This window comes from Poecilia reticulata, chromosome 15 (assembly GCF_904066995.2).
Source record: "Poecilia reticulata chromosome 15, P_reticulata-male-v2, whole genome shotgun sequence".
In the NCBI taxonomy this organism is placed as follows: domain Eukaryota; kingdom Metazoa; phylum Chordata; class Actinopteri; order Cyprinodontiformes; family Poeciliidae; genus Poecilia; species Poecilia reticulata.
Window position 1 is genome coordinate 6,497,205 of NC_088844.1, and position 11,429 is coordinate 6,508,633.

The window sequence follows — 11,429 nt, forward strand, 5'->3', positions numbered from 1 at the left end:
AATCATGTTTCGGTTACTCCATTCTTGCTCTAAACCTCGTGTGTCAAACTCAAGGCCGGTGGGCCAAATCTGGTCCACCGCAGCTCTTTATGTGGTCCTCCAGGCTCCAAATTACATCAATAAATCCCTCCTGTTTTTCACAATTCCACAAAATTCACACAAAATCAACAGATCTCTACATTTTTTTCTGATTTTACTGCAATTTTTTCCTCAAAATTGGGTTCCTCAAAACCCAACATTGGTTTTAAGTCACTGATACTTTGGTCTTTCTTGCTGTCAAGTTATAGTCAAAGATTGACACAACAATAAAAAAAAAAATCACATTTAACATCATATAATAGCGGCAAATATTGAAAAAATTCCTTAGAAAATATTTCTAAATCAGCACCACAAAATCTGTGAATTTGATTTTAAAAAAACACAAAAACAATCACAAAATTCTGGAAGGACTCATCAGTGACTATTTAAATTTAAGAAACACTTATTGAATGCTGAAACAAACATCTATTTATTGATAGTCTAACCGTTAGACTGTAACAGTTTAATGGATTTTATCAATACATTCTGGGCCTTTAAGAACATTCAAATTTTTGATAGGGCCCAAAATGAAAATTAGTTTGACACCCCAGCCCTAAACTCTGCCTAAACTGCCTCCATTATCTCCTGGTCCCACTAGCTGAAGCTTCTCCCAGAGGGAAGCAAAATTGTAGTTTAAAGGAGGAGCTTGAAGATGGATTAGGCAGAGTCATCCATGCTGTCATTACCAATGAGAAGCCAGGCAGGAAATGGATGACTCTCATTTGTTCCCATTATTTAGCCAATAGCCATAATGTTCACACAGACACACACAATCTGCGGTTCATCACCGTGAACCATTTCCATTATGCTGGGAGAGCGTCTGTGTGTGTGTGTGTGTGTGTGTGTGTGTGTGTGTGTGTGTGTGTGTGCGTGTGTGTGTGTGTGTGTGGTAATCACAAAGCTTCACAGGGGTTTCACAGTATTCCTGTAGTTTTTAGATAATGACAAAGAGCTAATAAACATCCTCTAATAAAGGCATATTAGCAAAGGAGACTTAGAATATTATCATCATAACATATCATTATTAACCTGATGTCTACAGGGTGAATTCAGGCATGGTAATGGTAACAGATTGCTGTAGAGGAGCAGAGGCGGCCCTAGCCTTTTTGGTGAACCACCTTTCTGGCGTCACCCCGTCCTCCCTCTTCCGCCCCCCTCCTCGAAGATGTCGACAGGCGGTGAGGGGTTGGGGGTGGTTTTGTTGTGGGTTACACATCTGTGTCTGTGTCATCCAGACAACACATGTCGGAGATTTTTCGAATGTGACCCAGGCCACTTGGGTGTACGATATGTATCCGATTCAAATGTGACCTAACGTCCAGGTCGCATTCATCCGACCTGAACGTCACTGATTCTCGACAAATGTCACTATTCTGCATCCTGAAACGTGCAAGCAGGAAGAAAAACAACAACCATGACCGATTATAATGAGGATTACGTTGTTAAAGTGCTGGCTCCAGTCGGAGAACAACTTCAAACATGTAAGCTATGTTCCACTGTCAGCATCCATGTTTACTTCTGCAAACGCTGAGCACTTCTTCTTTTTATGGCAGTTGTCTCGCTTTATTCTCAATGTCTTCTAACATCCATAACCAAAGAAAAGAACGAGGGACTTGGTCTTGGTCTTCTCTTCTTCTTCTCTTTCCCTACATTCTGGTGTGATCGTTTGTGTCCACAACAACCTCACTACATATAAATATATTACAATTTTGGCTTTGAATGGAAACACTTATGTGATTATGATGATTTTACAAATGGATTGATTTATATATCTGTGCACCCACTCAGTGGTCCCATTGGGTGTATATTTTTGTCATCTGTATTTCTTACACAGATTATGTTATCTTTGCTGTGGATTAAAATTTCTGCTTATAATAATTCATGCTCTGATTATGAAGGGGTTTCCAATTTTGTCTTATCCAGAACCAGATTCATTAACTTAATTAATAAACTCTGTGAAAAATAAATAAAAAGCTTGTTGTTGTTACAAGTTACAAGTTCGAAAGACAGTAATTGTCGCTTTGTTCCTAAGTGGCAAAGTTTGCTGCCGGAAAATAAAAGTGTGTGTGGTAATTATAGTGTCAGTGAAATCAAAACAGCAGCAGGAGGGTGATGGACCTCTTACCTTTATCTCTGTTTCCCAGCCAGCGCTGACATACCTCACCACACAAGCACACAGGTGAGAAATCAAGTGTGAAGAATCTTTGATAGCTGTTGCTTAAGTTATTGGCAAACACACAAAACCTTCGTACATCACGCAATCACATCCTCACTCATACTATATGAAGAGTTGAGAGCTTTCTTTTATTTATTTATTTTTTTTTTTGAGGGGGGAGCTTCACTTTGTATCAAATTAAAAGCAGATGCAGACTCACACGGGCCACCAGCAGCAGCACAGGGTCACATACCAGGAGAGGCCAAACCGAAACTGTGGGACAGTTAGCAAAGAGGTTGTCATCAACCTAATGGTCAGTTGTTGTGATACTCTGTCTCTGGTCCATTTGCCTCTGTGGTCAGATTCAATTTCAGCCGGTATGCCTGCGCGCCGCTCTTCCATTAGCTGACAGCTGTATCTCACTCCTTCAGGCTTTGGGGGTCCGGCCAAATTTTAAGGCCAATTGACTTTTAATATGAATCACAGTGGGACGCCACGGACTCATCCCATCACAGGAAATTAACACCCTGAAGCGCACACACTGTTGTAAGTAGTCACTTGTGATGTGCCACACAGACACACACGCACTACACATCCACGCACACACACATACATAGCACATCTTTCTGTCTTCACAGGCACTTGGCACTGACTTCCATTCATTTTTCATTCATTTCAGCTCAACCCTTGACTCTTATGGTCAAACCTAACAATTAGCAGCACGTGCCAATCTCTAACCCAATTCACACCCTAGTCCGAAACCGAACCACCCCTAACTCAAATACTTCTTATTTTGAAGATACAGGCTTTTGGAGCAGCTGGTCCTCACACTGTAGTATTTGTTGGGGAAATGATCATTACAGTGTATAAAACACAATGCCACACACACACACGCACACACACATGCTTGTAGACAACACCATGGGATGCAGGATACCAACACCTGTAGTGCAGTCACTGGTTTCCTGTCTGATCTGATTCCAATACTGATTCAATACAAACACTTTGTTCAACAATTTTTGTAAGTGGTGTGTTTAGCATTATAGCTTTATACAAAATACAAGACAGGTTACTTGTTTTAATCTCTTTTAATTATGAATGATTAACATGCAAAAACATGTTTTGAAAAGTTGCCTATCCAGTAAATTATCCATAAATTCTTATGAACATATTAAGCTGAAAAAATAAGGATGCAGTTTAGGACACAGCATCAAATTAACTAAAAACTGACTGAGGGAAAAAAATCATTTTAAGAGTCATTTTAAGAAAGAAAAGACAAGAAAATAACCACAAAAAAAATATCAAGGGAAACATCCTGTCTAACACCAAAACCTTTAATGTAACAAGAGTTTAATGCGTAATGTTAGAGTGATCAAGTCCTCACCTTTCAGTCCTAGAGGCTGAAGTATCACATGTTCTCATCAAAGTGACTATTAGTCACAGTACGCAGCTGGGCAGCAGGGGTGAGGGCAGAGCTGCGCGACACCAAACGGCGTTATTGAACATGTCGGTCTTTCGTCATTAATCATTAAGAACAAATGAATCACTTTAGTCATGGAGTCTGGGATAACCGCCGCCTGCTCAATGGGATCATGTTCACGCTTACGCTCTAACATAACACTCACAACTTCCACGGGTGGGAAGTTCTTAGGACTTTACAGTGACATCTGTTTCTGATAAATGCAAAGATCTCTTCTTTGGTCTCATTTTGCCAAAAAGAAGTTGTTCTAGAAAATATGGTTTGTTTAATTAAACGCAGCTACGTTGTGCTGATCCTGTTCACACTTCCAAACATCTCCAAACAAGCCAGTGCTGTGACAGCCATGTTTTTTCATCTCAAGCAACACATTTTTTTTGTTTTGTTTTCTCACTCAGTGTGTAATCTGATTTCCCTGCAGAGTGTTCTGGTGGCCTGGAACTCAGTAAACATGGAGCTTTCTTCTCTCTCATGCTTGATGGAGATGAGAACTTCTACACCAGGCAAAATGACTGATGACCAATAAGCTGAAGTCGTTCTTCCTAATTGGTCTCCTGCGATCACAGCGTCACTCTGTGAAACACCACCTTCCCCCCTCTCTCTCTCTCACTCTCTCTCTGAGCACACGCACACAGGATGGGGAGGGACTGATCCGCACACCATAAGTTGGGTCAGAGTGGCTTCTGTCAGGACATCACTGGAACCAGGCGGGTTCCAGTCGCATCCACTGAGAAGTGTAGCCCCTTGACCATCATGCAGCTTCGGAATCGACTCTCTGGGCAGCGGGCTGCCTCTTCCCGAACCCCACGGCTCTGAAGTTACCTCCGTTCAGGTGGAAGAGCTCGAACTGCTATGACCTCTAAGGTCGAGTCGAAATGCTCTGAGGTGCCGGGGAAGAGGAGACTCAGTCCAGTGGGGCAGCTTCCACCGCCGGCCGCCTCCAGCAAGCCGCTTACGCCCTTCGGCATCGAGGACATCCTCAACAAGCCGTGTGCGAAGAGGAGCCGGCCGCTCCCGACGTCTCAGCGGGAGAGCAGCCCGTCCGACCGGCCGCTGCTGGGCCTGAGCTCCCCGCTGTGCGCGCTGGAGGAGCTGGCCAGCAAAACCTTCCGGGGCCTGGAGGTCAGCGTCCTGCAGGCGGCAGAGGGTAATCCCTGCTCTGCTCTTTGTTTTCTGCAACCGCCTTCAGTGTTTCTGCCAACTGTTTTTTTTTCTCTGGGACAATAATTTCTTCAAGAATTTGGTCAGAATAATTCAACTTCTCAGGTGGAAAATAGTCTATGTATTTTATTATGTTTAAACATATCAACAGTTTGCCTTAGTCATTTTTTTTGTTTATGTTAAATATGTATGTAATAGATAGATATCCACTTATTGACTGTCCTTCTCTATATGTTCAGATTTTTGTCCTGTAGAGTCTAAAAGGTTTTAATGCCACGCGTTCTTGTGGAATATAGAAATTCATAGCAATATATACATATATAATAATTAAAACCCACAAAGAACAGAAGCATATAGTGCAATCCAGCATAATAACATCCATCTATGTACATAAAAGCATTAGACATTCTAATTATATTAAATTATTACACAGCAATGCTCATGTTTTTATTATATTGTTACAATATTATTTACAAAAACCTGTAACTCATCTTTTATACTAATTTTTTATTACCATGTGGTATTTTTATCCTTCAATCTTAGAATGAATCTTAGCATTTAATGAATCTGCAGCATTTAACACACATTCACGTCGACAGCTGGAGGATGTAAGAAACAAAAAGGTTATGATAAAATTAAACCTAAAATCTCAACGTTTGCTTCGCAGATGAGCTTCAAATTAAAAACTGATGGATACACATGGTTGTATGAAAGCGTATGAAATACAGATTGAGCTACAGACTGAATAAGCAATAATACAGGAAGAAAACAGACAGTAATGAATAAATATTTATCAATGGTTTTGACAATATTTAATAGTTTTAAACCAGAACCGAAACCGTCTGAAGAGACATTTTTGCCTCGGTCCAGTTAAATAGAACTAGTTCAGAACCACAGATGTTACATGATGCTTTGGAAAAAGTGACCTTATCATTTTTGATAAAGATTTACTGCAGGGAATTCATTACTGAAGAAGAACCATTTTGTTTTTAAATTTTAAAATAAAATAAAAGGAGGATGGATATATTGTCTTCCATGGGACGTCGATATTTTTGGAGAATATCTTTTAAATCGCATAGATTTGAATTTCATTTCACAATTTGCTGATATTACTGATGCTTTTACTGTGGTACTGTTGTGGAAATTTATTACAACATTAAAAATTAGCAGGTTTTTAAAATCTATTTTATGGAAAGTTATATGGGAATTTAAGATGATTCAGTTTAAACCTAACCTAAAAGATTCAAACATTTCAGCATACACATTTTAACTAATGTATTTTTGCTAAACAAGACAGTCAATTTACAGTAAAACAACAATAATAATCATAAAAACAGATTTCAACACAATAAAATGAATGTGACTCCTATTGAAAAAATTTTTTTGTATTTGAATATTTCTATTAATTCATTTCATTTTATTTTTTTGTACATATATGTGGAATTGTATAATCAAATCTCGTCCTGTAAATGTTCCAATTAAATAAATTGGATTATTTCGTAAATTGGACTTTGACAATATTAGTCTATTGTCAAAGATCGAGTCACTTTCCTGGTTCCGTTCCCTCTGTAATTATCTGGACCCGGTCTTTCTCTTCCTCTCAGGCCGGGACGGTCAGGGCCTTTTCGGACAGAGGAACGCCCCTAAAAAGCGCCGGAAGTCCCGGACGGCCTTCACCAACCATCAGATCTACGAGTTGGAGAAACGCTTCCTGTACCAGAAGTATCTGAGCCCGGCGGACCGGGACCAGCTGGCCCAGCACCTGAACCTGACCAACGCGCAGGTCATCACCTGGTTCCAGAACAGGCGGGCCAAGCTCAAGCGGGACCTGGAGGAAATGAAGGCCGACGTGCAGTCCGCCAGAGCCGCTGGAGCTGTGGCCTTGGAGAAGCTCTCCAAGCTGGCGGAGCTGGAGAAGTGCGCGGCCGAAGGTCTGGGCCTGGTGGCGCGGTCTGCGCTGAGCCGGGCCGGAGGACCGGAGCAGAGGTTCGGCAGGACTGAAGGAGATCTCAGCAGGCCGCATGCGTCTCCTACTCTTCCTTCTATCACGCTGCCGCGGGACAGAGACGGACCGATCAGCAGGTGCGGTTCGGAGGATGATGAGGATGAGGAGGAGGAGGAAGAGGAGGAGGAGGAGATCGATGTGGGTGACTGAAGCATCCCACGTAGCGTGGAGTGACTGTTGTGGTTTCTCTACTTTAACTCAATTACACTAACGAGCGTGGTTGACTGAATATGAAGGTATTTTTTTGGTGCCAAATTATTTGTGGCTTGGAACTGAGAAGTTGGAAAGAAAAATCTCATTAGAGCTATGTAACTGTAGATTTTATTTTTAGTACGAAGTACAAAACCACAATTACACCTCTTCAGATTCAAATTCTTAAGTATGAGATACAAATTGCTTTTTTTGAGCCACTCTTACAAATAAAAAAGGTCTTGGGTTGCTGTGTTGTTGCAGGGGTTAAGGACAATCCACCTACGGAGGCCTCAGCCCTCCATGCAGCCATCGCAGGTTCGATTCCCAACATGGTGACCTTTGCTGTATGTCTTTCCCCTTCTGTCATTACCCACATTCAGGTCAATTCACTGTCAAATAAAGGCCACTAGAGCCAATATAACCTTTTTTTTTTCCTTTTAAATCTTACATCTATAAATTTGCCCAAATGGTGTAAAACAAATCCACATACCTGTGTCAGATATCCATATGGGTCACAGATTCAGTTCTACAAGTCACAAATACAAAAGTCCTGCTGTGATGTTTTTTTGCTGCCCAGTAAATTGTAAAATAGCTCAGAACCATAAAGAGTTTTGCATTTCACAGAATCAGTATGAATTTTTAAAACATGGCAAATCCGTCCATAGACCAAATTAATAAAGATATCATTTTTAATACATTTAAGAAGATGAAACAGTGTTATGTAGCCTATTGAAATGTCCATTTAGCAAAAAACATTTTGTGAACAGCTTCCAAAGAGCCTGCATAAGAAAGTAAGATTTCAAAAACACAATCTGGGTTAGAGAAGAGAGGGTGAAGAGATGGTCATCAGGCCAGGATTCGAACCTGCATTGGCCGGGTCGAGGACTAAGGCCTCTTTATGTAGGTTGTGCTTCACCCCTGGCCCACCACAGTGCCCTGGTCAGTACAGGTTGTGTCTCTGGCGAAGCTAGTGTCATGACGTCAGACGTAGGACACTAATGTGGCATCAAACTTAATTGTTTCAAGTAAAGTCAAAGTAAAAAGTTCCTTTAAGCTAAAAAAAAAAAAAAAACTTTTAAGTTAATTCAACACAAAAAAGTCAGCTGTCATCATCACTAAACCAAAAGAATGAAGTGAAATTACTGTAAATATTCCATAACATGAACAACAGCCCTATAAAGATGTAGTGGTAGTTTTGTGTCTGTGAGTGATACATTTTCACAAGTTTGTTTTTTTTCTGACACAAATATGCAGATTTGTTTTGGATCATTTGGGCTGTGCGACTTAAGTCGCACTTTAAGTTCTTTGAGTCACTGAAGTTTGACTGAAAGAATACAATTTGTATATTTTTCTTAAGAATCCAAAGAGGCGTATAACATCTACGATTACAGGAGTCCTTTACGATTTTTTCTCTGCCGCTTCAACTTTTCAGTTTCGAGCCACAAAACACTTTTGCATTAAAAATACCTTCATAAACGAAGCCTTGTATTAAATCCTGTGTATACTGATGCCGGATCCATGGAGCTCTGGGGTGTTTCTGGAAGGTGTGTGAGCCCCTCCACCAAAGTGCCTTGAAGTGACGGGTGGCCTGAAAACATTTATTAATATTTTTCTTCAAAACTCCTGGGGGTTTTATAACACTCTAAAACAAACCAGACCTCTTTTATTTAAGGGTCGTCCATTGGTCAGCCTACTTTTAATCGATTCATTAATATGCACAATCTGCAGCTATGTAATGTGTGCCTCGGTAAGATGACGCACACGTGTCCCCGCCATGTCCCCCTGCAGTGATTTGGATTGGAGTCCATATGGTTCCAGCGTTGTCGTCTTCAGCTGTGAGCCACTTTGATGGATTAACTAAACCCGTCTATTGAACAATTAGACCCTGTTTGTGGACACACTCCCTGGGGCCATGAATATAAATGTGCCTCAGCGGGTTGCTGCTTTTTGTCCGGATTAAAGCTTCCCTGTATCAGCTAGTACAAAACTTTCAACCGTTTGCTTCATTTTCCAAGGAACGGCCTGGTAGACTGCAGCCATGGGAACAATAAACTGGTGAGTGAGTATGGTGTGCCAAAAGATCCAGTGTTGTGAGTTAAAAAAAAATAAATAAATAAAATAAAATAGAATCTTAAAAAAATAGCAATTAATATTTCATGCATTGTGTACAATAACTGGTAAAATCCACTGATTCAAATTTAAAACTGTTGTAGTTTGATGTTTATTGAGCTGTTTTGTGGTTGCTTTGCCACAGTGCACCATAAAATAATCTTAACTTTAAATGAAATCTATCAAGTAGATCCTAGCATCTGATTGGTTTTAACCACAGCAAGTCAACATCCCATCAATAAATGTGAACAGAGCGATGGTAGCCCTGACTTCTAATAAACTAATAAAGACTGAAAAAATAGTTTCATGTATTGATTCCTGCATCACACAAATATTTTTTTGTACTAAACATATATTTCTTGGAAATGTATTCTTTTTTTTTTTTGCATCCATTTTTCATTCTGCATGGATGCAGAATTTCTCATTCTGCATCCATGCAGAAACCTGCAGGCAGACAGAAACTGGTGTGTGATCCCTTGACAAAATTTCTCATTTACAGTCTTAGGTGTGGCTGTGCAAAATTGAGTTCTTGTCATAAGAAAGTAGTGTTAAAATGAAAAATTGCTTTCTGAATTACAATACATAGACTTCAAACACGTACAGACACACAAACACACATTTTTTTGCCCTTGACAAAGTGAATCATTTAAGGATTCAATCTTGTACTTATTATTTTTTGACACTTTTGGACCTCCGTATTCCATAATATGAAATCATTTCATTACTTTAAGAGAATCACCAAACCTATTCTCTCTGCTGCTTACACTGTGATATTGACAAATATGTCTCAAAATAAAGACAAATATGTCTCAAAATGTTGTTACATAGCAACAACAATGTATTGTGTTTTTACTGTGTGTCTTGCCACAATCGTGTTCCCTTACTACAATCAATGGAGATGACATGAGTCATTCTTTAAGTCCTTCCTTTGACTTTTCGTCTGGCGGATGGTGAATTGTCTTCGTCAGTCTGCCACAGCAGAAGGCTGCACAGCAAACGACCACAGGGAAACGTAGCTTTTCGCCATGTGACACACACAGAGAAGAAATATGATTTCACTCAACTGGAAAATTGAAGTTTGATGCACACACCCCCACCCCGCTTGAACAACCAGACCTAACATGACCCTCCGCCCCCACTCCCACCCAGCTACTCCCACCCACCTCTCTTCATTTCCTCCTGCTGGACCCGGCTGCTGCCATGTGGGACCTTTCCAAAGGACCAACGCTCACAAATTGTGAGGACCTGCTGTAATTAGGCCTGCTGGACTCAACTCAGGCTATGCTGGTTTTCTGTTACCGATTCAGTTTCTTGTGAACATTTCACTTGCGTCCATATTTTGTGTCTTTTAAAATGATTCCTTTCTACTCTAAGAATGTATAATGATCATAAATTTTTTTTAACTGATTGAAAGCAGTGTGAAGCGCTTTGGGGTCCCGTGGACAGACTTCTCTCCAACAAGGGACACTACTAGAGGGCCCTCTAGTTTCTCCAGGGCCCTCCAGGAACTAGAGCAGCCCTTAAATTACAGTAAAACAGTAGCATGTAAGTCTCACTGTGACATCTGAAACCTCTTGAAATCCTGGTGTTCTTTGATGAACAATATAAGGGTGAGCATGCAAGCAGAAGAGTTTATGTGATTTATCTTTGACCCAAAATGGCCGTCTTCCTGTGCATTTTTGGGGGTTAGAGACCTTTTTTCTTGATTTGGGGGAGGGGGGATAACTATAAAGCGTTTGTTCTGTCTCACGTTAGGGGGCGCCATAGAGCAGTTTGGCCACGCCTACTTGAGATTTCCCTTGAATCCAAAAACTTTTAGCTGGTGGACAATTTTGGGTGAAGTTTAGTGAGTTTTTGAATATGTTGAGGCCTCCAAAAAGCTGCGTAGTTTGTCGAAAAAATAATAAGCAATCCTGCTTATACAATAGGCCTTCGCATCGCTTCTCTGCTTACTGGCCTAATGATAGTTACTTATACTATTACCATTTTCATGCCTTGAGTAGATTTAGTTAATTTATCAGTAGGCAGATTATAGCTAATCATCTTTTCATACAGAACAAAGCCTTTACTGGGTTTTGCTGTACAAACCCGGTGCTGTGTAAGGATGTGCTGAACTGTGACAAACTGTAGCAGAGGGTGTTAAGCAGCCATCTTGGTTTTATGGTTGTATTTGCTAGAGCAGAGCAGAAGAAATGAGCTGTCTGTGCTGCAGGGCACAGCTTGATTGATCACTAAATAGGGTTGATTTGAAA

At 40.6% G+C, this 11,429-nt stretch overlaps 1 protein-coding gene across 1 annotated transcript; it reads left to right on the plus strand.

Annotated features, from left to right (window-relative positions):
• The first annotated feature begins 2,085 nt into the window (after positions 1-2,085).
• lbx1a (ladybird homeobox 1a) lies at positions 2,086-10,046 on the plus strand. Its single transcript, XM_008429007.3, has 2 exons — positions 2,086-4,857; positions 6,476-10,046. The coding sequence occupies exons 1-2, from the start codon at positions 4,563-4,565 to the stop codon at positions 7,024-7,026; spliced, it is 846 nt and encodes a 281-aa protein (XP_008427229.2). The 5' UTR covers positions 2,086-4,562; the 3' UTR covers positions 7,027-10,046.
• The last annotated feature ends 1,383 nt before the right edge of the window (positions 10,047-11,429 follow it).

Bases quoted from the DNA above. Each gene is read 5' to 3' on its own strand.
- lbx1a (XM_008429007.3), top strand. From the start codon at position 4,563: ATGACCTCTAAGGTCGAGTCGAAATGCTCTGAGGTGCCGGGGAAGAGG. The intron at 4,858-6,475 runs GTAATCCCTGCT...TCTTCCTCTCAG, and splicing joins CGTCCTGCAGGCGGCAGAGG to GCCGGGACGGTCAGGGCCTT.